Below are 25,389 nucleotides of genomic sequence, written 5' to 3'. Positions count from 1 at the left end.
GATCCGTGGCTCATTCATAACGCGCATGGCACTAGGGATTTTTGCTATTGGGACTCGGGTTTGAGTCCAGCATGAACTTTTTGGTTATTTTCATGTCGATGGACACTGAATAATAGTTTTGAATAGAGGATTCATAATATTGTTTGCCGAGAACAAAATTAACGATCAAGCAGCATTTTAAATTCTAAATATCCCTGCAAATGTAGCAATGACATTTCTGCTTCTATCTTTGCAAAACGAGTAAACAGTCAAATTTGATCTGGATAAGTGCGGCAAAGTGCAGAATACCGTTTTGATAAGGGATACATGTGTGTAGTCTTTAATATTAAACATGATCGCTGGTTGAAAACCACAGAACTCGTATCACAGTTTAATCTGAGTGGATCACAGTTTACCACAGCTCTCCACGCTGCGTTGGAGATGGGTGTAAACAACTCAGACAGACAGTATGTTTTACTAACAGACGGTATGAAAGTATAAACTGGTCTCAAATCAACTCGACATCATATTAATAACGATACACGATACAAATATAAGACTGACAACAAGAACAAGCCACAGAAGTCATATCACAAGTTATCCTGGGCGGATCACAGCTCCACAGCTGAAGACTTCTCCACGCTGCTTTCAAACTGTGAGTAAACAACGCGTGCTTCACTTGTAGGCTGTCTGAAGGTATACACAGGTCTCATATGGACTTGGTATCACATTAAGAATGATATTCAGTCATAAGTCTGGCAAAAATAAATGGTTTAAATGATTTATTCAAGCTTGCAATGTTTTGAACACACATCGCCATTCACCTCATGTGTCTTTTTGTAGTCCTCGCTGTACGCGTCCGCATATCGGCATCGCAACCACAACCTCACACACTGGTACTGAATGTGCATCAAAGTGTTCCTATGGAGCCAAATATACCAAAAGATGTATGTAAGCGACAGAAGAAGCGAACGAAATGTATATTTCCTGGTTATTCGACAAAGGCCACGCCCCTGATACATCTGCCTTTACCATTAAAGAATATCACCAGTTGTTCGGCCTACATCTTATCCGGTAACACCGGAACAAAACCGCGGCGCAGCGGTAACGCAACGCAGATGGAACCGGTGGAATCGAGGGGTGAGGAACAAATTCGTAGTGGCCAAACGGCGGTACTGCAATTTCCGTATCAGTCCATGACGTCACCCGGCCCAGAAATACTTTTTCCCATTGACTAATATCAAAAGTTGAGCCATTTTGTCTTCATGCGCCAATGAGCAGCTCTCATAGGAAAGAACGAGACCCAGCACATCATCTTTTCTGGGCGTATTGCAACCATCACTGTCAATTTGTTTAAAAAATCACTTTTAAATGTTGACAATGATCAATTTGAACGTACCTGATCACACATGAACAGGCTGAGAATTACAGTCATGAAGCCAGTGGATGGAGAGTTGCCTTTATTTCCCAACCAGTTTTCATGGACATGCTTCATGAATGCTGGATTGAGGATCATCACCTGTAATCAATCAGACTTAGACCTTATTGAACTGATATTGGTACAAACCATTCCTATCACCAGTCAATGCATTACAATGAGTTTACTAAGTTATTACCTTTTTTGCCAATTCCTTGTCATTTGTTTACAATATCTAATCCAATCCACTTTATTTATATAGCACATATTAAAAACAGAGGGTTTATCGAAGTGCTTCACAGCAAACATAACATTATAATAAAATATAATATTACAATAATAGATAAAAGACACACATAAGAATAGATAAAAGGTACATAAAGGCTATGGACAGACAATAAAAGCATACGAATCGATAAAACAGCTCAGACTGACTCGAAAGCGAGGGAAAAGAGGTGGGTCTTTAGGCGGGACTTAAAAGTTTGAAGGGTGGGCGACAATTTGACACGGGTCGTTCCAGAGCCGGGGGCTACCGCTGAGAAGGCTCGGTCTCCCCTGGTCTTTTTCTTGGTTTTAGGGCAGGGGTCTAAAACTCAAGGTCTGGGGGCCAAATCCGACCCGCGACTCCACTTTATGTGGTCCCGCAAGAGCTTGCAAAGAATATAATACGTTTATTATACGGTTGCATGCCACTTTACAGAAGCACTTGCCCATAAACTACATGTCCCACAATGCATCTCGTTGTGTGACATGCACACTGAAGAGACTTGCAATTATTTGCCCTAGACTTCTGCTTTCAGACATAGTTAATTACTAAGTTATTATCCTATCCGATAATAATCCAATGCAGAGGCAATAATGTAATATAATACATTATTTTATATATATATATATATATATATATATATATATATATATATATATATATATATATATATATATATATATATATATATATATATATATATATATATATATATATATATATATATATATATATATATAATATATTTATATTAGTTACAACCGCCCCTTTGAGTGCAACCTTTATGCGAATGTGGCCCGCAATGAAATTGAGTTTGACACCCCTGTTTTAGGGACTACCAGCCGCAGCTGATCAGCCCTTGAGGGGTTGTACACCTTTAGGAGGTCGGAGATGTACTGAGGGGCCAGCCCATTAAGCCATTTAAAAACAGACAATAGCATCTTAAAATGAACTGTAAAATGGACAGGAAGCCAGGAGGGAAGCCAGTGGAGGGACGCCAGAATAGGTGTGGTGTGTTCATGCTTGCGTGCTCCTGTAAGCAGCCGAGCCGCAGCGTTTTGTACCAGCTGCAGGTGTGCCAGCGAGGTCTTGTTTAGGCCAGCATAAAGTGCATTACAATAATCTAGACGAGTAGAAACCAAGGCATGAATAACACGCTCAAAGTCTAAAAAGGATCAAACCGGTTTAATTTTGGACAGGATCCTCAGGTCATTTCATTTCATTTCAAACCTTTATTTATCCAGGTGTATCCCATTGAGATCATTGATCTCTTTTTCAAGGGAGACCTGCTCAAGTAGGTTCCACATGAAACATAAAAACATAAACAGAACAACAAAAAGGACATCATACAGGTGATAACAACAACCACAGAGTTTATCTGTTTAAAAACACTGTCGATTTTGACGCCCAGATTTGTGACCATGGGTTTTGCATATGGTCGCAGGGAACCCAGGTCAATGGAAGGGACATCACCATTTGGTCCAAATACAATGACCTCCCTTTTGCTCTCATTTATATTTAAAAAGTTTAGCGCCATCCAGGTCTTTATGTCATTAAGACAGGCAACCAGGGGCATCAGAGAGCTGGTGTTTTATTTTAGGGGTATATTTGGGGGTCGTCCGAATAAAACAATATAAGTTATTAAAACATGTATTACTTGTTTCATGCAAAAACCATCTGAATACTCACCAAATCCTTGTTAGCGATTCTCTTTGTGTTTCCAGCAGCTCCTTCACTGTTGGAGGAAACATTGTTCAATTCAGTAGAAAACTTACAAAAGTGCTATTTAGTAAGAGTTATATAACACTATCTGTCAGATTTAAAATCCATAGCTATAGTAAATTGGTAAGAGCCTATATTTAATTATTATTACCACAAATCAGGTCATTCAAGAGCATACAGACTGCCAACGCTTATTTTTTAAATTTGATATTATTTATATTTTTTAATTTGTAATGCTATTTTATTTCTATTTCTGAAATATTTTGGACTGTTTATTTCTTTTAAGACCACATAAAGTAGACTTTTCCTGCTCAATCCTCTACAAACCTTCCTTATACTTCATGCAAACTCATCCATTCAATGCATTTATCTTTGCGTTCCTAGCTTTAATTGAACTACACATCAGGTATTGTTTTAAAATGACCACCCACCTTGGTTTGAACTTGTTTATGAGCCACATTAAATCTTGATCTTTGAATGGAAACAGCACAAGACTAGTGTTGTCTGGCACATTAATGGCACTCTCTGGATAGAGTATATGATGAGTTGATCTGGTCCCAACATCTTCTTCAAATCCTTTGGAACGGCCGTGGTTCATTCTTAAAAAAACATTGTTTGAGGAAAATTATATGAGGATTTCATGGAGTGTACAATTTGTTTTAAAGCATATTTCACTAACAGGAACCACGCCACAACAGTGTGATGTTTGTAAGTTTATTGAAGTAACAGGTGACTGATATGAGGGGGGTGAAGGGATGACCTGGGAGGACGAGCTGTGGTCCGTGCAGTGGGAGACTCAGAGTGGGGGTTCCGTCTCCGGTATGATCTGCGTGGGCTGATTACGGGCCCCCAAAAGAGTCTGACTAAAGCAGCTGACTTGAGCGTGTGCCTATCTGAGATCATTGAGATTGTTGCGGATGTAAGCGTGGTACGCTTGGGATGACGAGCGGCCGAGGGCCTAGATGGTTGGATAAGAGATGCCCGGTCTAGCTGCTGTGGACGCTGCGCCAATGCGGAAGGAATGGCTCGAATAGTGTTCTGAGCATATCCCCAAAATAAGCAACACATTGTGGAAGTGTTTCTGGAACCAGAAATGTGTGGCCGTTTCCCCTGTTTCGGTGAGAAAGAGTGGGTGTTGAGGTGTTGCGTGTGCATCGTACCTTGCGCTGAGGTATTTGGTTAGTGGCTCGTATGGCTGGGATACGAGTTCAGGCGGAAGATGTGGATGGGGAAAGAAATTCCCAGCTGATCCGTTTTACTCAGGAGTGTGAATATGAGAGAGTCGTTTGCCGTGGAGGGCTAACAGCTGCCGTTTCGTGCATCTGTCTGCCTGTAAGTAGTTTGACAAGAGGAGAGTGATGCGCTGTACTTTCTCTGAGGGTAGAGAAGCCTGGAAAGACATTGAGGCCCTGAGGTTTTCTCTTCAGACAGAGGAATGCCAAGGTCTGAAAAATGTTTGTATGAGTGTGCTCAGCCCGTGGCAGGGGGGTGAGGATGGTGGGGTGACAGTGAGAAAGTCGTCGAGAGGATGGAGCACATAGGGGAGTCTGTGGTTGTTTGTCGAGATCCGGCACAGAGCTTCTGAAAGGGAATCAAAGATTTGGGGACTGCTTCTGCAAGCGAATGTGAGGCGTACTGAGAAGTAATAGGCTCCCTTCCGGTACACTCCAAAGAAATGCCAGAAGTCTGGGTGAATAGGCAAGATCTTGAGTGCACTGGTGATGTCTGCCTTAGAGAGCCATGCTCCACGGCCTGCTAAGCGGATGAGGGTGATGGCGTGGTCGATGTTTGCGTATTGCATCGAAAAGTCTGGGCTTGGAATGACGCTGTTAATGCTCGGGATGGCTGAGCCGTGTGGAGAAGACGGGTCTTTTCCCGGAGTATTTCCAAGTAGCTTTGCCTACTGGACTGATGCGGACACTGGAAAGTTGGGACTATCGAATGGCCTATCATGAATCCTTCTTTGACTTCTTTGGCCAGTAAGGTGTCGAAGGTGTGAGGTTCTGTTAAAGCGGACTGAAGGTTCTGGCAGATGTGAGATGTGTCAGGCAACATTGCTATGCCTGGGTGGAAACCACGGGTGAAGCCATTGGTGAGAAAGTAAACAAACTATCTGGATGATTCACTGAGGCGGTAGCTAAGTTGCTTATCTTGACGGGTGTGCTGAGGTGCCGTGCTAGTCAATCTACTGGTGTAGTTGGGTTGTGAGGGCAGGTGCTCCTGGCATGAGCGCCACCGCAGAAAGAGCAGATGTGCATGAGGCGGCAGCTAGAAAGAGAGCAGCCTAGGTCATTGAAATTGTTGCACACCGTCCTGCCTCCCTGGTAGAGGATTGGCCTTCCGTGTCTGTCAACGCCCTTTGAAACGGGGGCGTTGGCTGGTGAACGTTCGTTTGCGGGCCTAGGGATGATGGGAGGTGGGGGTGCGGCAGGTGACAGGCGGTTGAAGGTTGAGGCGTTGCCTCTTGAAGGAAAGGGGAGTGAGGGTGTGGCTCGGGTGGTGGGGCGCTGACTAAGCACGCTGAGGCCGGGTGGGAGGGGGCTCCGCATAATTGGCAAGTGAGGGATGCGCGTGCTGCGAAGATGCGGCAGTAAAGCTCGGAGTCCAGAGTGCCCCAGTATGTTCCCTGGTTGAACTGCTTGATGCGGCCGGCGGCTTGGCTAGCAAAGTGGACGTGGTAGGTGTAAAAACCTGAGCATCCGAAGCGTAAGGCCATGTCGAGCTCTATGAGGAGGCTAGTGTCGATGATTGATGGCTGTAGTAGCTGAGCCAAGTCTACGTAGCTACCTAGGAGAGTCTGCTGGCGCAAGACGGGGGACACGGGGGAAGGGCGATAGACTGAGGAGGCTGGCTGGATGGGTGGTGTTGCTTTGGCTAGAGTGTAGCTGGTTGCACAGGGAGGACAAACATTTGGGTGTTGGGGAAGGGATGGGGAAGGGATGGGGTAGGGATGGGGGGATGGGGAGGGGGAAAGGATAGACCAGTTGGGAAAGAAGGTACTGGGTAAGAGTCGGCTAATGGGTTAGCATGTAGCATGGCCCCTTGGGTTACTGGGCGAGGCGCTGTTGCTACAGGGTTAGCTGCTAAAGGAGGAAGGTAAGCAGAAACTGGTTTGCTGTGGACTGCTGAAGGTAGAGAAGAAGAAGGGATGGAGGGATGAAGGGATGTATGTGCAAGGGGATTTCGCGAAGCCTGTGAGCACAGGGATGAGAGAAAGGTTGACATGAGCTGCGACATGTCAGACACAGAGAGAGCAGGCACAGAGGGCAATACGACCTGGCCCCCACCAGGGGGTGCTGGTGAGTCGGGCTGTGTCCGTGGAGGAGGACGGAGGCCTGTGACATCACGACCTGTGGTGCGCGCGGTGGTTGGCTCTGGAGCCGGAAGAGCTGTGTGTCTCGTTGTTCTTGCCCTTGTGCTGCTGTAGGCTTTGTAGAACAGTCTAGCCTTGTTGTCATTTCGGTGAAAGTGGATGCCGCTTTCTTTCAGGAAGCGTTGGAGTTGAATGACTGTCCACCTCCTGAGTTCGGGCTCCGTTTTGGAGCGCGGTTCCGTCCGAGAGGCGTGTCGAGTGCGCCGCTGCGAGTGGCCGGGGGCTGCTAATGAGGCAGGCTGCCGTTGGTGGGGAGATTTGACCTAGCTGTGCCTGTTGTGGCCCCGGTTGTTTGCCCTCGCTGGCGGAGAAGACGAAGCCTGGGACCTGTCTGGAGTTGGAGGTGTTTCTCGTTGGGGGATCTTGAGTGGGAGCGGTGGCGGCTGGTGTGTGGGACACTGATTGCCGAGCGCACGCGGCTCCGTTCGGATGCTTGGCTTGGATCCAACTGCTGAAACGTGGATGGCGGGTAGCCGATGTCGAAGAGATCTTCATCTGACTCCGGTGAGTTGATCAGCAGTTCGGGAGCCATGGTGAGTTGAATGTTCTCGTGGTAGCGTTTAGCTTGTCTGAACCGTGACGACGCTTGGCGTGAATGACGGACTGGCTGTCAGTCTTTGAAAGGATGGAGACAAGCAGTGGCCGGAAGTTTTGCCGGATATAAATAGAGGTGGCCGTGGTTCGAGGCGGAGTTTTAGGCGTGGCCATGATCCTGAACCTATGTTAACAATTTAACATCATTTGCACAGGAATAGAATAACCAACCTGTAGTACATTTGAACAAGTAATCCTTAATAAGGCAAGTAGAAATGTAACTGCAAATGTTTTGTAAACACTGAGGTAACGTAGTAATGTAATTCCCGTAAGAATCGGCATTGCAGTAATTTAGATATTTCTTTTATTGGATTCTTTCTGCCTCTTTGTGGTTTGGAGGATTATGAATGCTGTGTTAGTAATCAAAAGAAATCCCAGCTGTCTGATGGTAAGATTTGACAGCATTTTGTGTGCAAATTCAAGAAGTTACAGAATAATCCGAGCATAGGTCTTTGTGAATATTATAAAAATCTAACTATCATTCCATCTGAGGGATAATACTAGAACATTCATAACATTCACCTGTTTGCAACTTACAAATAATGTATCCAATATATCATATTCCACGTGTATAGACTCTTCTTGCACTATTTTAATTCTATTGTATTTACTTGTACTGTTTGATCTGTTTTATTGTGTCACACTGTTGGAGGAGCCTAAGATTTGCATTGACATATCTACACTGTAGCTATGTACAAATGACAATAAAAGCCTTGAAAAATTAATACATGCTTTCTGTTCCTTTGCCAATTTCTAAACCACACGGTAAAAAAAGTCATTTGTTGAGTCTGGATTTTATTAGAAATAGCAGTCGTGATTTACCGTATTACTAAATCATGAGCATCTATGAGAGGTCCGTAGTGTGATCGCCTCAAATTTCCCGAATTCCCCACCACAGCACAGGTGACGCAGCGGTCAGGGTTCGATTCGACAACATCTGGAACTGATGGGAAAATCTTAAACAGTTTTTCCAACGTTGCGTTGAACTGAGTGAAGCTGCAGTGGGTGCACCGTAATTTCTGACAAATAACAGAAAAATAAGGTTATTCCAGCATTCGTGTACAATTCAATCAAGTACCAGTTCCACTTAAAGGTCCCCTATTATACTGTTCTTCATCAATATATCACAGGTCTCAGATATATACAGAACCTGTCTCTGATTGGCTGAAACACCAAACAGATCATTGCAGCATTACCCATACAGCTGATTCTCTGTCTGTTACGTTAGATGAAAATAAGGAGCCCCTCCCCACGCCCCTCTGAGAGACATTTGGTTACAAAGAACACAATGGTGCTCTAGGAGGAGATTCAGGTGATAAGGGGGGGGGTTACCTTGGTTGGTGATTGGCTAATGGTTACACAAGACAAAACATCATAAAGTGACCAAAATCTGATCAGCTCATTTTCAGACAGGTTTTTATAGAAATAGATCAAAAAGAGAGAGAATCTTTGTTCCTGAAACTTTCATTTAGATAGATAGATAGATTACCTTCCACCAATTGTATTCTTCCAGCGATGTCCGATGTGTTTTTGACAGAAAGGGTCTTGGAAATGCCTTGAGAGTCTTTCCAAACCACGGATCTCCGTCTCCTAAACATTTGTGACAGTCACAACTTCTGGAGCTCCCATGGTCCGGGGAACACACCGAAGGATTCCACGTGGATCCATACAGCAAGTAAATGGCAGCGATGCTCAGAAGGGACAGGAGAGTTTTGGGTCTATTTAATCTGTAAAGCATCTTGGCAGTGTGGCTCTCCTAAATCAGTCACAGCCAACCTGTGGATAGAGTTCATAATGAAAGAAAAGGGTTGATCAGTCATCTACTATCTGTGAGGCAGCCACGCCTTACATTCACACACCTATTATCTACAGGCGTCTTCAGACACGGGGAGAGCTGGAGCTTTGATGTCAAACACTGATGGTTTATTTAGTTATGGGCCTTGGAAAATATTTCCCCAACACAACTGATAACTATTAAACAAAGAGATGCAATGCAATATGAAATTATATAAAGTCCATACTGTTGAGCTTTGATCATACAGCGTTTTACCTTACAGCAGTTTATTCTATCATAAAGTATATTTGTAACACTTTAACATCACGCTCTACAATCACATGACTGTAACTGATGAGAAAGACCTTTACCCCATTTATGCATTTAGAGTAATAAAGAAATTACAAAAAAAACAGGAGGTTCTTTTAGTTTAGTTTGCAGGACATCTCTAAGTGGACCAAGGGCCGGGCCAGCTAACCAATCAGAGCAGACTGGGCTCTGGTTTCAGACAGAGGGTGAAAAGAGGTGCTGCAGCACAGGCAGTCTGAGAACAATAAAGAGCTTTTTGAACATTAAAGCATGGAGACATGTCACAGGAGAGGCAAACAATTCAAATGTGTGGCATAACATTTCGTTTTACATATAGGCAAATTACATAAATACTGACAGGTGCATAGGTGCATCAAGGGGAAGTTAAGAGCACGGAAGAAATAAGAATGTTTTTTTTTAAAATATGTACAGTAGGCGTAGTGCTTGTAGATCAAATCAAACAAGTTCCATGGCATGGCTTAAATAGATAATTGGTTGTCATCACAATCAGAGGTTAAAAGAAAACATCCTGCTGTTTGATTATGGGGTTTGGAACGCCAGAAAAAGGCTGCCATCATCTCAGAGAAACATTTCACATTGTGTAACCAACAGCAAAACCAATGTGCAGTTTCTGAATGTTAAACGTGTTGTTTATGTGTTGCTTGAATTAGCTTTATTTGAAAAAGAAAATCCAAAATTAGAAAACTTGTTTTTTATTTGTATTTTGACCATGTTTAAACGTGAGAGATTTCAAATACATGTTATTAGTTTGTCTTTGTGTTGCATAATCTTTTAAAATTACAAAATGACACATTTCAACATCATTACAGACCATCATCTGGTTAAATTGTAGCAACTAACAGGCGACTATGAGAATATAATAATTAAAATTGTTTTGTTTTAAAGGCAGACATCGGCATAGAAAGAACTTAAACACACCCTTTTACATTTAAGCCTTCAAACCTTCTGTCACTCGGATTAAAATGACTTTTGAATCATACAGTATTTCAAAAATCCAATCAGTGGAAACGTGTGATATATATATATTTATAAAACGGACAAGTCAAATCAAGCAATCTGATTGGTTCTTAGCCGTGGTATACTGAGCGTATGGAGAAGTAACGGGGTATCTAGATACTTTTGAAGGTTTAACATAATGAATTGTGCTACTTTTAAAGCAAGCAACGATGTTTTCAAATCTGTAATCAAAGAGGTCCGAGTTTTATAAATATATTTAAATTTCTTCCGTTACGAAACAAACTTACAAAGCATAAAATGGAAACATTTAAGATTAACTTCGACCTCCGGGGGGGTCTTACTATAGTATTGAGGAGTGGATTGAGCAGTGCCTATCTCCAGAAAAAAAAGCACCTAAACGACGACATGCAGAGCTACGTGAAGAGCAGGTAGACCAACTGGAAAAGTAGCACCATTCAAAAGCTTTCTGATGCGGGTCTTGAAACAAAGCAGAGAAATTATGACCGTTAGTGGCCCCAGGTGCGAAAGCTCTCTCCAGAGCTAATGGAAGCCCAATCTCGGGGACCGGAGAAAGTGGAGCAATATTCTCGCCACGCCAAGCAACAGCCTCGATCATCCTCAACCTATACAAGTGACCACGTAAGCCATGCTACTGATGCTGGACAGTTTTTCAGTGGATGCACAATAAACAGCAACATACACATTAATGTAAATAAACAGCCAAATAATGGATCAACGCTCTTTGTCTAATATGTTCGCTTACTGTTAGTGGACCAAGGGCCGGGCCAGCTAACCAATCAGAGCAGACTGGGCTCTGGTTTCAGACAGAGGGTGAAAAGAGGTGCTGCAGCACAGGCAGTATGAGAACAATAAAGAGCTTTTTGAACATTAAAGCATGGAGACATGTCACAGGAGAGGCAAACAATTCAAATTTGTAGCATAAAATGTCGTTTTACATATAGGCAAATTACATAAATACTGACAGGTGCATAGGTGCATCAAGGGGAAGTTAAGAGCACGGAAGAAATAAGAATGTTTTTTTAAAATATGTACAGTAGGCGTAGTGCTTGTGGATCAGATCAAACCAGTTCCATGGCATGGCTTAAATAGATAAGTGGTTGTCATCACGATCAGAGGTTAAAAGAAAACATCCTGCTGTTTAATTATGGGGTTTGGAACGCCAGAAAAAGGCTGCCATCATCTCAGAGAAACATTTCACATTGTGTAACCAACAGCAAAACCAATGTGCAGTTTCTGAATGTTAAACGTGTTGTTTATGTGTTGCTTGAATTAGCTTTATTTGAAAAAGAAAAATATATTTAATCCAAAATTAGAAAACTAGTTTTTATTTTTATTTTGACCAACGTGAGAGATTTCAAATGCATTTTAGGTTATTAGTTCGACTTTATATTGCATAATCTTTTAAACCAAATTACACATTTCAACATCATTAGGCCTACAGACCATCATCTGACTAAACTGTAGCAACTAACAGGCAACTATGAGATTATAATAATTGTACTTTTGCCCAAAAAGTTAAAGTGTTTTGTTTTAAAGGCAGACATTAGCAGAAATAACTTAATCACACCCTTTTACATTTAAGCCTTCAAACTTTCTGTCACTCGGATTAAAATGACTTTTGAATCATACAGTATTTCAAAAATCCCACCAGTTCAAATGTGTGATATATATATATATATATATATATATATATATATATATATATATATTAATGTATTGTCTTACCTGACAAGGCACACTGCGAATGGGACAAGATGTTCAGCAGCAGCAGCAGATGAACCCTTTTGGATGTGCATCATACACTACGTCATGCCAAGCAGGGTGAACTCTCAGAGGGGAGAAAACCTGAACATCGTGTTGAGACTCAAAATATTGCAAAATTCCATCCTTTGTATCCCGCCCTGCTGACCAGTTCGTCAGGTTTAGGAACAATACAAAGCTAAACATAACCAGGGTTGGGGAGGTGTTAGAATGCCCGAGCGGTCATGGAGGCTTAATAGGAGAAGTAGGCAGGTTGGTGTTTTTCCACAGAAAACTGTTTTATTTTTCAATCCACTGCGACCACATGGCTGCCCTCCATCACCCACACAGTATACAACCCTGTTCTTAACAACACTGACTGCCTTTTATAGAAGGCCTTCATTGGCTGGCACATACCATTATCATTATCGAAGCAAACGATTTACCACAACTATATACACACATTTACTAAATATTTCCACACCAATTGACCAAAAATATACACATGAATAAACCTATGACAATGTACATTAAATAAATATATCTATGTACAAAGATGTCGAACTTCCCGAGACTCCCGGAACTAGAGGTGTGCGGGCCCGGGGGAACTCTTTTGCCCGAACATAAACTGTACATTGAGTGTTTCATCATGTCAACCAGCTCAGATGGTAGACAAAGAGACGATATGGAATGGATGATATCCGAAGCTGCGAGGAAGAAAAGATCTTTGAAAGAAAGAGATAGTTCAGAAAGAGCTAGAAGGTGGTCGGATTGGTCGGGTGAAGCCGACAAGGCTAATCAAAGCAAAAAATCAAAAATCAGTCAAAGTGTCAGCCAAGCAATGTTGGATAAAGAACTAGAACACGAGTGGAAAGTTGTAATATAATTCAATCAGGATGGTGGGCATTACCACCCGATTAAACTTACCAAAGCGATTGGAAAAATTAAATTCGCTAAATTCATGAACAACAAGCGGGTTTTGATACATGCCAATAACAAACAGCAGCAGGAAAAGATTCTGGGAATGAACTCACTGAATGGGGAGAAAATGAAGGCGCATGTCCCAGGAGCAATGGCAAAACTGAGAGGAGTCATTTCAGGAGTACCATTGGACATGTCAGTGGAAGATATTAAAAGTGAATTAAAAGGAGGTAAAGTAGTGGAAGGCTTAAAAGCAAACGGGATGGCACACTCAAAGAAACATTATCAGTTCTCATTCAGTTTGAGAGAACATGACCTAAGGCAGTACAAATGGGATATTTGAACTTCACTGTTAGGGAGTACATTCCCAAACCTCTCAGGTGTTACGCATGTCAACGAATGGGGCACACAGCGCAGCAGTGTAAAGGGCAGCTAAGGTGTGCGAGATGTGGAGGAAAACATGAGTATGGAAAATGTGAAAAGGATGCAAAGGTTAAATGTTGTAACTGCGGAGGAGATCACAGTGCTGCGTTTGGAGGATGTGAAGTGCAGAGAGAGGCCAGAGAGGTGCAGAGGGTTAAGATTACAAACAAAGTGTCATATGCAGAAGCAATAAAGAAAGTAAGGGGAACAATAACAATCAATAAGACCCCTAGTGGAATGGAGCAGAGCAGCGCCGTATAGATAGAAGAGTTACGACAGCGGAAGTCCAAAAACGGTTATCGTCACGTGGTCCATGCAGACGAGGATCGTTCTCCGGAAGTTCATGGCGGGCAATGTGAATGCATTGATAACAGGAGATAGAACTTCGACTTTTGGTAATTATTAGTGAATAAAGGTTTTGATTTGCAATATTTATACAACAAATCGATATGTGTATGTATTTACATCAATATGTTTTAAAAAATAAAATAGAATTTGCTAATATTAAGTGATAATATTAGGATTAGTGTGAACAACTAGTTTACATGTTAGGCCAGCGATACTCAACCCGCGGCTCGCGAGCCGCATGCGGCTCTTTTAAGACTAACTGCGGCTCTTTTAAGTCCCACTTAAAAAATAAAAAATAAAAAATAAATCTTTGAAAAACGAAAAACAAAGTCAGAAGAATTCATCAACATTTCATTATCACTCACAAGTCACACATCAGTCGTCGCCCCTCCCCCTCTGAATAGCCAATCAAATATTATGTCAGGTTTCGCACTCTGATTGTTTCGCGCGAGATAATTGCTACGTCACACTGGGAAAACTATACAGCACTATGCAAAAATGGCTACGACTAAACGGAAATATGAAGAGGAATATCGAACATTTAAAGAGGACTGGGAACTGGAGTTTTTCTTCGTCTCCACCGGTTCGGGAAAATGCACCTGCCTGCTTTGTGACAACATCATTTCACAATTTAAAAGGTCCAATTTGCAGCGCCATCACGACACAAAACACCCGAAGTTTAGTACCGACTTTCCGAAAGGTGGAGAGCTGAGGGCGGAAAAGCTGGCTAGACTCAAACAGAACCGAACTGCTCAAAAAAACTTTTTCCACACTAATACGAGTGAAAGAGCGACAGAGGCATCCTACAAAATCACACATGAACTGATGAAAAAGATGAAGCCATATACTGATGGAGAAATGGTGAAGGACTGCATACTGCTGGCTTGTTCAACGTTGTTTCCTGAGAAAAAAGACCTGGAACGAGAGGCCAAAAAAATGCAACTGTCGGATTCTACTGTAGCTAGGAGGGCATCAGACATTTCAGAGAACATTGCACATACTCTTAAGGACAAACTGTCATCCGCTGAGTTTGTCAGCCTTGCAATGGATGAAAGCTTGGATGTCAATGACACGCCACAATTACTAATCTTTATCCGGGCGGTCAACAGTAAGCTTGACATTACAGAGGAACTGCTTGACATGGTTTCCCTGAAAAGAAGTTACAGAAGTTTAACATTGGCCCAGAAAAAATCACAGCATTCACGACAGATGGCGCACCGGCGATGCTTGGTAAGAGGAACGGAGCCGTGGCCTTGCTGAAAGAGACGCTTAAAAACGGCGGGGTTGCTGCTGAGGGTATTTTCTCATACCATTGTATTGTGCATCAACAAGCCTTGTTTGCTAAGTTCAAATGTCTGAATGAAGTGATGGCAAATTTAATCGAAGTGGTTAATTATATCAGGGCCCGTGCAAGAAACCACTTAAATTTTAAACTGCTGTGTGAGGAGTTTGACACTCACTATGGAGATTTGGTGTTACACACCGAGATCAGATGGCTGTCTAAAGGACGTATGCTTGCACATTTAATGGACTTGATTGAACCCCTGAAAGCCTTCATTGTCGGCCAAGGGGAGACTTCCCGATTTTCCTTTTTGGATGATAAAGAGTGGGTGCTGTCTGTTGCGTTCCTGTGTGACATTACGCAGCACTTGAACGAACTTAATCTCAAGATGCAGGGAAGAAACAAGACCGTGTATGAGCTCTACACGGCTGTCAAAGTATTTTCTGACAAACTGGATGTACTCGACCAAAGTGTCCGTGGTTCTGATTACCGTTTCTTCCCCACCATGTAGGGTGGCCATCCGTCCGGTTTTAGGTCGGACAGTCCGGTTTTCAATGTCTGTGTCCGTCTGCCGGCGCAGCCTTGAGCCGGACGCTCATTTGTCCTCCTTTTGAGGTGATCCCCATTTTATACTTTTAGGGTATAAAAAAAAAATAGACAATTATACAAAGAAATACAAAAAATAAGTTATGTGTAAGTATATATCCCTGTAAGACTTGTGGTCTTACAAATTATTGGCTGAATGTGATGTCAAATAAATATCTTGTATTTCATAGGTTAATAAACGTAAACAATTAGCCATGTGCTTCTTGACGTCACGTTCACGGCATGGCACTGTGGCACAGAGTGACGTTAGCGCTAGCAGACTAGCTCATGAGCCAACTCCGCCTAGTTAGCGGTAGGTTAAACCGCAGAAATGCCGAAACGAAAGACTTCATTTAATCCTGAATGGTCGAAAGAGCATGGATTCCTCACAAAAAGCCGAAAGGACGACTTCCATGCTTTTTGCACGTTGTGTCGTTGCGATGTGGACGTAAGTAGCAAAGGAAAAGGTGCTGTCGACAGACATGCTAACACAGATAAGCACAAAAGCAACGATCAAAGCGCAGGTGCCTCTTCACTTTTATCGTTTTTCCGTGAAGCTTCATCGCCTCAAGATGACAAAATCTCCGCAGCAGAACTTTGTAAAGTTTATCATGCCGTCAAGCATCACCAGTCATACAGGAGTGTAGACTGTGGAATAAAAGTTGATCGCACAATCTACAACGACTCATCAATAGCAAAAGGGATGACCTGTGGAAAAACAAAAGCCAAAGCTTTGTGCGAAAATATCCTAGCACCCTACTCTGTCCAGACGCATGTGGATTACATAAAAGAAAATGAACTGCATTATTCAGTGGCAAGTGATGCATCAAACAAAGGTACGATCAAGTGTTTCCCCATTGTACTGAGATATTTTCACTTTGAGGAGGGCGTGCAACATGCACTGTTGGATTTTTACAGTGATAGCAACGAAAAGTCGGAAGCTATAACAAATCAGCTGCTATCTAAACTGGAGATGTCTGGACTAGATGTGAAAAAAATGTCAGCATATGCAGCAGACAACGCCAGCGTTAACTATGGAAAACACAACAGTGTTTATCAGAAACTGAAACAGGCTCAAAAAGACGTGCTCGCTGCAAACTGTTTAGCCCATATTCTGCACAATGCAACAAGATATGCAGCAAGCAACTTGGATATTGACATTGAAAATGTTGTGCTTAAGGTGTATAGCCATTTTAGCATCTCAGCTAGCAGAACGGCGCAGTTGAAGGAATTCTGCGAGTTTGTGGAAGTGGAGGAATGCAATCTGCTGCGGCACGTTGTCACGCGATGGTTGTCTCTGCTGCCATCTATTGACAGAATCCTGAAGTGTTGGAGACCCCTGACCAGCTACTTTCAGAGTCTAGGTGAGGAGGAATGCTCCAAGATTTTGTGTTTAAGGTAATGACTGAACTGAAAGGGAAACTTGAGAGAAGGTTAAAGGACACATTTTTTGGCTTTGCTGTGAACAACAAACTCAAGCAGCTAACCCCTGATCTGGCTAAGAAATGTGAGGCTGATTTTCTTGTTTTCTATGAAAGAGCCAAGAAATATGTGAGTGAAAGGTATGACTTCTCTGAGAACAGCTTTCATAGTAAAGTGTCAAAGCTTGGCCTCACAACTGCTGTGTCCTATGGAGAATACAGTGATGCAGTCCAAGCCTGCAGCCTGAAAGACATTGACATGGATGGACTCTATGAGGAATATGGCATGGTGGAAGCTATTCTCAGCTCTTCAGAAATGGAAGGATGCCACAGTGAGGAGCGGTATCTGAAACTGTTTTCCAAAGCAGAAGTCCCACTTGTGAATCTGAGGAAGATCAGCGCCTACATCTTCTCCATCCCATGTAGCAATGCACATACAGAACGTGTGTTCTCAATGATGACCTCAGCATGGAGAAATGAGAGAAATCGTCTGGATGTGGACAGTGTCAAGGCAGAGCTGCAAATTTGTGTCAACTTCACATTTGAGTGCACAGACATGTACCAGAGACTCCTTACAAACAAAAAACTCTTGGAAGCAGCCAGGAAAGGGCAAAAGTATCGTAAATAGACATTCAACTTGTGGTTAGTACACTAGAGTCTTATTGTGTTTTGAGTGTGAAGGATTCAGTGAAGCCAGGATAAAAACTAAAAGATAATCCCAAAGTGTCCTCCTTTTTGGTGTTATGAAAATGGCCACCCTACCACCGTGCAGAAAGTGATGGCGAGGCATGCAGACGCTCTCCTGACCTGTCAATCTCAATTCTGTGAGGTGCTAACTGAGCTCAAGCAAAACTACACATCCAGATTCCACGACTTCAAGGACCATAGCAATATTTTTCTACTTGTGAAAAACCCATTCCTGATTGAAGTCAATGAAATGAAGCAAATAAGCGACCAGCTCGGACTTGTGCAGCTTCAAATGGAGTTCGTGGAGTTAAAGAGCTCAGATGAACTTCAGCGTCAATTTCGGATTACAGATGTCGTGGACTTTTGGAAACTGGTGGGGCATCTACCAAATATCTCCAGACTGGCAAGACGCATCATCTCAATGTTTCCGTCCACATACCGGTCTGAAGCAGCATTCTCTGCGCTCACAAAAATAAAATGTCGCAACCGAAACAGATTGAGTCTGCAGCACACAACATAGGCCCTCCGGATCGCCGTTTCCAGCGCAGAGCCCGACTTCAAATCACTTGTGCGGCAGAAGGAGTGTCAGAAATCACATTGAGTGTGAAGTAAGGTCAACATTACTCTTCTGACAACCCCTGCTGTGTATAATCTGCTGTTATATGGACTGTGATTATCAGTAAACATGCTGTCTGTTATCTGTTGTTTTGTGTGTTTTGTGGTTGCAGTGAAAATAAGAAATCACAGTTATTGCACTGTACATTATGCTTTTCATTCTTAAGTAACATATTACTATTATCCATATTCTCAAATGCATAAAGGTTTCAGGGAGGAAAGGAGCGTTTTTGGATTGTGGCTCTTGCAAAAATATTTTTTCGTCAATGTGGCTCCTGATTAGGACAAGGTTGAGTACCACTGTGTTAGGCTAACAGTGCCTTGGTTAAAGAGCCTGTTGCTGTTTATAGCTTTGAATTCTTTCAAACCAATATTATCTTCTTAAACTTGTATGGTAGTCAGGAGCATCACTTTCTAATGTTTATTGATATATTTAGAGGGAGGGGATCTAAAGGAATGCTTCAAAATTCAGATTAGATTCATTTCTACCATTTTCTTAAATTCATGGTAGTTTCAGTAATCCCATGGTAATTGAGGACACAAGTTATCTCAATGACTAATGTCATCTTTATGGCTTTCAGAAAGGACAGGAGACCGACAGGTGAGTATCAAAGGACTAGCAGCAGCAGCAGCAGCAGCAGCAGCAGCAGCAGCAGCAGCAGCAGCAGCAGCAGCAGCAGCAGGATGATGATGATGATGATGATGATGATGATGTTAAATGTGTTGTTTTAGGAACATCCATTGCAAATACATGGAATTCAATAAACATTGAATAGCATATCATGCAGTTTGTCTGTGCCTTTTCCTCCGTGTTGTCCTGGTTTGCTGTGCTGCCTCCTAGTCGCCACCATGGTTTGCTGTGCTGCCTGGGGATGCTCAAATCGCTCCGAGAAAGGAGTACGAATGTACGGCTTCCCCACTGACACAGAGCGGAGGAAAAAATGGCTGGCACAAGTCAGCAGGAGCAATTTCATGACCAACAGCAAAAAAATATGTGAGGTTAGGTTATTGTATACAAACACTGCATTTGCACTTTTTCACAAAACGAAAACCACACCATTGGGAAAGCTTAATGTTTTGTTTAATACAAAAAAACAGGGAAAGGCTTGAAAAACACTGAGAGTTGAGACTCAGGGTGCAGGGTGAGGGTCTCAGTGCAGGTATTCAGGCTCCATTGAATCCCCCTCTGGTTCTTGTGCTGAAAGAGGGAGTAACAGACAGGAGAAAGGGTTATACACACCTATATAGCACACCTATTGGATGGGAAATTGCCTTGGGGAGATAAGGTGTGGTCTTTGTTCCCAACTGAAGTTATGGAACTTTATTATTTGTGAGTTTAACAAAGTATGACAAATGGCATCAGTAACAGATGTGATATGAATTTCTATAAAGTTGTCTCACATTCTTGGTCATATTTTATATACAGTATATAATGAGTATAACATGTCCAGTAAGTATAAAGTGTTTCCTAATACTGTGTATTCAACCACTATGGTATAGTGTATGGTACTATGGTATGGTATCCTAGCTTAATCTGTTATCTGTAAACGTTCCCTAAATCTACTAATTTAGGGATAATCCACTGACATCCTTTAATACACATGTTAATTTGAATCAGATGTACTGATAATATCCGCAATATAAATCTTTAAGCTTCTTCTTACCTTTAAAAGTCCGTCACGAACGGTCTATTATGCTGCAACTCTACAGCTCTGCTAGCCTTGGCGCTAACTTCCGGGGAACGATTGAGAGGCTCCACGATCCGCCATTGCTGTAAAAAAGTGGTCCATTGGAGTGAACGGAGATGACATAACTATAGGTTACTTACGTAACCCCAGTTCTCAGAGTAACATGAAGTGAGATGTCTCACTATGGGATGCGCCTCATCGCGGAGCAAACAGAAGCATTAATCTCATTACGCCAATCCTGATTGGCTGGTGATCTTGACGTCAGCGTCAGGGAATCCACCCCCTATAAGTAGCTTGCGCTACGCCGCATGCGTCATTCAAAATAAGCACCTCTTCTCGCTTCACCATAGCAAGGAGGGCCGTCTGGTGAGACATCTCACTTCATGTTACTCTGAGAACTGGGGTTACGTAAGTAACCTATAGTTCTCATTCATAACACTCCGTTCGATGTCTCACTATGGGATATTGTAGCTCCCGAATTGCCAGACGAGCTTATCTCAAAAGTCACCAAGACCAACCAGAACTTAACAGTTAGAGCTCTAACTCAGCAGGGGGCCCAGCACTGCATGGGCCACACTGGGAGCAAAGACGTCTAATCTGTAAAAGCGGACAAAAGTGAGCGGCGAGGACCAGCTCGCTGCTGCACAAATGTCTTGGATGGAAACACCCTTGAACAAAGCCCAGGATGTAGCCAGACCACGAGTCGAATGAGCACGCAAACCCGAAGGTGCCTGCAGACCCTGACTCGTGTAAGCCAAAGCAATTGCCTCCACAATCCAGTGAGAGAGCCGTTGCTTAGTAACAGGCTTGCCCTTCTGAGGGTTAGCCCAGGACACAAAGAGTTGGTCATTATGACGAAACTCTTTTGATCTGTCCATATAGGTGCGTAAAGCACGGACTGGACATAGCAAATTCGGCTGCTGTTCCCCGGAGGGACACAGCGGCGGAGGAAATACCTCAATGTCAAAGGGGGTACATGAACCAACCACCTTAGGTATAAAGGCAGGGTTGGGCTTCAGCAACACTCTCGTTAACCCTCGGGCGAACTGAGTGCATGAAGGATGTACAGATAGCGCATGAATGTCACTGACTCGCTTGGCGGATGCCAGGGTCAGTAACAGCACTGTCTTGAGTGACAGGTGCTTCATGTCAGCTTCTTCCAGGGGTTCAAATGGGGCTCGAGTGAGCCCATCTAAAACCACTGTCAAGTCCCATAAGGGCACCAGTGACCTGGAAACAGGAAGGAGCCTGCAAGCTCCCTTCATAAAACGGCAGACCAGAGGATGCTGGCCAGCCGTCTTACCCTCAAAACCCACATGGCATGCAGCAATAGCAGCCAGGTAGACTTCGATCGTGGAGAAAGCTCTGTGTTGATCAATTAGGTCCTGTAGAAATGATAAAATCACTCCCACAGGGCATTGAAAAGAGGTGTGCCCTTTTTGAAGGCACTAGTCCTCAAACACCCTCCACTTACAGTCATAAAGAGACCTAGTGGAGGAAGCAGGAGGACCGGAGGCCAAATGTGCGCGAGCGCGTCCACGCCTAATGGTGCGTTTTGATCGCGCATTGAAAAGAAAAGCTGACAGTGAGCATTTTCTTTTGATGCGAACAGATCTACCGCGGCTCGGCCGTAACGCACCCACAGCTGGCTCACAATCATTGGATGTAGAGTCCAGTCTGCATATAGTGGTACACCTCTGGACAGCAGGTCTGCACCGAGGTTCATCACACCCGGTACGTGCGTCGCTCTCAGAGAGAGGAGACGGCCGCAGCTCCACAAGATCAGTTTGCGTGCCAGCATGTGTAACTGGAGAGAGCGCAAACCCCCTTGTCGGTTTATATACGATATTGTGGTCGTATTGTCCGTCCTCACAAGGACATGGTGTCCTCTGAGAAAAGGCAGAAAGCGTTTTAGGGTGAGGAACACCGCTAAAAGCTCCAGGTAATTTATGTGCGACCGCTGGAGGTCTCTGCTCCAGAGACCCCTCACCGGACGACCTTCGTAAATACCTCCCCAGCCTGTCAGTCATGCGTCTGTGGTGACCACCTTCCGTGAAAGGACAGCACCCATAGGCACGCCCCGTACCAGAAAAGTCGGGTGCAGCCAGTGGCGCAGTGCCATTACGCATTTCACAGTAACCATCACTCTCCGTGCTCCATGACGCGCGGGGTTTAGTTTTAGAGCGGCTACCCAGCGCTGAAACTCCCTCATGTGTAACCGTCCCAGCCGTACAACCAGGATGGCTGACGCCATGAGCCCCAGTAACCGCAGGCATGATCTGAAAAGAACATGTTTGCGCAGCTGGAAATGAGCGAGGCAAGCTCTGAAAGCTTTCACTCTTTCCGCTGACAGGCGGGCTGGGCACCGAGTTCAGGTGTAAACCCAGGAAGAGTACAGTCTGTGCCGGGCACAACATGCTCTTTTCTGTGTTTATTATGAAACCCAGGTTGAGCAGGTGCTTTACGAGGACATTTGTCTGCGTAATAGTCTCCTGTTCCGACTGTGCGAGAAGCAGCCAGTCGTCTAGGTAGGTTGCCAGGCGAATACCCTGTTGTCTTAACGGGCTATCGCGGCTTCCGTACATCGTACAAACACTCTTGGACTGAGAGACAGACCGAAGGGAAGTACTCTGTATTCGTAACAGATCCCCTGAAATGCGAACCTCAGATATTTCCTGTGTGGGTAATATACTGGGATGTGGAAATACGCATCTTTCAGGTTGACTGATGTAAACCAGTCGTTTTGTCGCACGAGACGCAGCAGAGATGTGTGAGTGAGCATTCTGAATTTGTATCTTCTTAGATATTGTTCAGAGCCCTCAAATCTAGTATTGGCCGAATTCCGTTCCCTCCCCGTTTGGGAACGAGGAAATACTTGGAATAAAAGCCGCTCTGACTCTGCTCGGCGGGTATTATAGATATAGCCTCCTTTTCTAGAAGTGAGAGAATCTCTCTTTCTATAATGTGGGCTGACTCCCCTCGGGCCTGTGAATACAGAACGCCCGAGAAGCAAGGGGGGGTGACAGCGAATTGGAGTCTGTAACCCCGTGTAACTGTCTTGAACACCCAAGCAGACGTTGTGAGCATCTTCCACTGTTCGCTCCTTAGAGCCAGCGGAGATGTCACGTCTTTTGCCCTCTGAGTCTCTATTTGTTGTGTTATGGGGCCCTCTAGTGTCTGAACACGGTGGTACCCCGATTTGACAGTCCCCACCGACACTGCGCATGCGCGTGACGGAGGTGCCTTCACAACCCCAGCCGGCACTGTGCCTGCACGTGACGGTGGTAGCCTCACAGCCCCAGTCGTTACTGCGCATGCGCGTGGCGGCGGTGCCTTCACAGACCCGTTCATCATCCGCCTTTTGAGAGAGGCCGTAGCTGCTCTCAAAAGGGGAACAAATGTGGGGCTGTTTATTGGTTTTATTGTTTTCTCTTTCATTTTTCTGAGCTGCGCCCTCAGCCTGAGGCCTGGATGCGTCAGCGGAAAATGCTTTATCCGAGAAAACAGAGCAATATTGTGACATGTGTTTTGGTGCACTTGAGGATGGCTTTGAGGCATCTCTCGAGGCAGCGGGAACACATCTGGAGCTGGGGAACCTTCCAGCTCCGTCACCGAGGGAAGAAGAGGAGGCTGTCAGGCCGCCAGCTTCTTCTTCCTCGCCTGCTGGCCGAAATTCCGGGTTGGCTGCGCCTGGGCTGCAGCCGGAACCGGAGACTTTCTGGGCCAATTCGCCCTCGTCTCCTGCCTGGGCTGGGGACTCGGGGCGGGCCGTGACCTCTGCTGTTTCGGTACTTTAAACCGAGCAGCTGAGGTAGCTTGGGCGAGGGACTGCCGCTGTGAAGGCAGCGGCTCGACCCATCGAGGAAGACAGAGGTGGAGGGCCTCGTCTTCCTTCTTCTTGGACTCGCATCTCTTCTGCATAGAAGCGAGCGCAGATCCAAAAATCCCCTCGGGAACGATGGGCATGTCCAGCACATCCTCTCTTTCCCGGTTTTGGGAGGTTGGTGAGGTTGAGCCATCTAGCTCTTTCCTGCACCACCATAATTCCCATTGCCTTTCCCGTGGCCTGGACGGCGCAGCGTTGAACGCGGAGACAGATGTCCGTGATCGCGGCTATCTCGTCCAGTACTGCCGGTCCAGGATTACTCGATAGATCCTCGCAGAGCTCCGCTTGGTAAGCGGTTAGCAGCGAGGAAATGTTCAAAGCCCTGGCAGACAATGCTGCGGCTCTGTAGGACCGTTCAGTCATGGTTGACTGGAACCGGTCCGCCTTTGCCGGTAGCGTGGGGTTCCTGCTCGGTGTAGTCGCCATCCTCGGGAGGAGGTGAGCTGCCACCAGCGGTTCCATCGGCGGTATGCGGAGCAGGCCGAGCCTCTCCATACCGTCGCAGTCTAGGGGAGGAGGCACCCTGGATTGGGGCCTTGTTGCTGAAGGGCCGGTCTCTCCACGAGACCGACACCTCATCCAACATCTCCGGGAAGACCGGCAGGAGTTGCCTCTTTGTCCTCGTTGCTTGGGGCAAATTTTTCCCCTCGTAACGGGACCTGTAGGTCTCCTTGGCCATTTCGGGCCATGGGATGTCTAGGCTGGCTGCGGCACGCTGACACACGGCCTGCAGGTCTATACTCAGACAGGGCAAAGCTGGTGTGCTATCGCCCGGGAGAGCAGCCATCGCTCCCGGCTTTGCAGCCTGAGCTGATGACACGAAGACATCATCGTCTTGCTCATCAGAGTCGGACAGGAGGAATCCAGAGGTTTCATCCTCTTCGTCCTCCATGTAGTCCAACTCCGGGACATCATCCGCGGGCGAGACCATGGTGAGGTCCAGTTGGGAGCCCCAGCTTGACACAGCGCGGGGCTCCGCTCGCACGTCCCTCGCTGCCACCGAGTCCCAGCCTGACACGGCGCGGGACTCCGGTTCTGCAGCTGCCACTACTGATGAGCCCCAGACCGACACAGTGCGGGGCTCCATCTCTGTGGTGGACGCCCCCGTGTCCTGATTTCCGTCCGGTAAATCAGAGGACATGAGGGAGTCCTGACCCGACAAGCTAGCTTGGCGTGCTAGCCGTCGGCGGAGGCTCTTGATGGTGAAGCGGGCACAATGTCCGCACGAGCCGGGGTTGTCGATAGCCTCCTGGGCGTGTTCCAGCCCGAGACAGGACGAGCAGACCTGGTGTGAGTCTGTGCCTGATATCTTCAACCCGCAGCCACAGAGCCGAGCCTCCGAGTCCCTGACTCCTCTGGTG

The 25,389-nt window shown here is 44.9% G+C and overlaps 1 protein-coding gene across 3 annotated transcripts in view; it reads right to left on the bottom strand.

The window, feature by feature from the left end:
- The window catches only part of LOC307022287 (CMP-N-acetylneuraminate-beta-galactosamide-alpha-2,3-sialyltransferase 1-like), a 39,959-nt gene that overhangs the window by 4,502 nt on the left and 10,068 nt on the right, over positions 1-25,389 (bottom strand). The window contains exons 1-6 of one of the 3 annotated variants that reach the window (XM_079655000.1): positions 12,158-12,241; positions 8,840-9,126; positions 8,173-8,369; positions 3,815-3,982; positions 3,351-3,396; positions 1,379-1,498 (exon numbers count right to left, since the gene is read on the bottom strand). In XM_079655000.1, the coding sequence (XP_079511126.1) occupies positions 1,379-1,498; positions 3,351-3,396; positions 3,815-3,982; positions 8,173-8,369; positions 8,840-9,088 (780 nt within the window). In that variant the 5' untranslated portion in view covers positions 9,089-9,126; positions 12,158-12,241. Of the gene's footprint in view, positions 1-1,378; positions 1,499-3,350; positions 3,397-3,814; positions 3,983-8,172; positions 8,370-8,839; positions 9,127-11,174; positions 11,611-12,157; positions 12,242-25,389 lie in introns of those variants that run through there. The other 2 variants (XM_079655002.1, XM_079655001.1) reach the window with 2 other exon arrangements.

This window comes from Notothenia rossii (genome assembly GCF_949606895.1).
Source record: "Notothenia rossii genome assembly, chromosome: 10".
Lineage (NCBI taxonomy): Eukaryota > Metazoa > Chordata > Actinopteri > Perciformes > Nototheniidae > Notothenia > Notothenia rossii.
The sequence above is the reverse complement of the archived record's forward strand: the minus strand, read 5'-3'. Positions and strand labels throughout refer to the sequence as shown.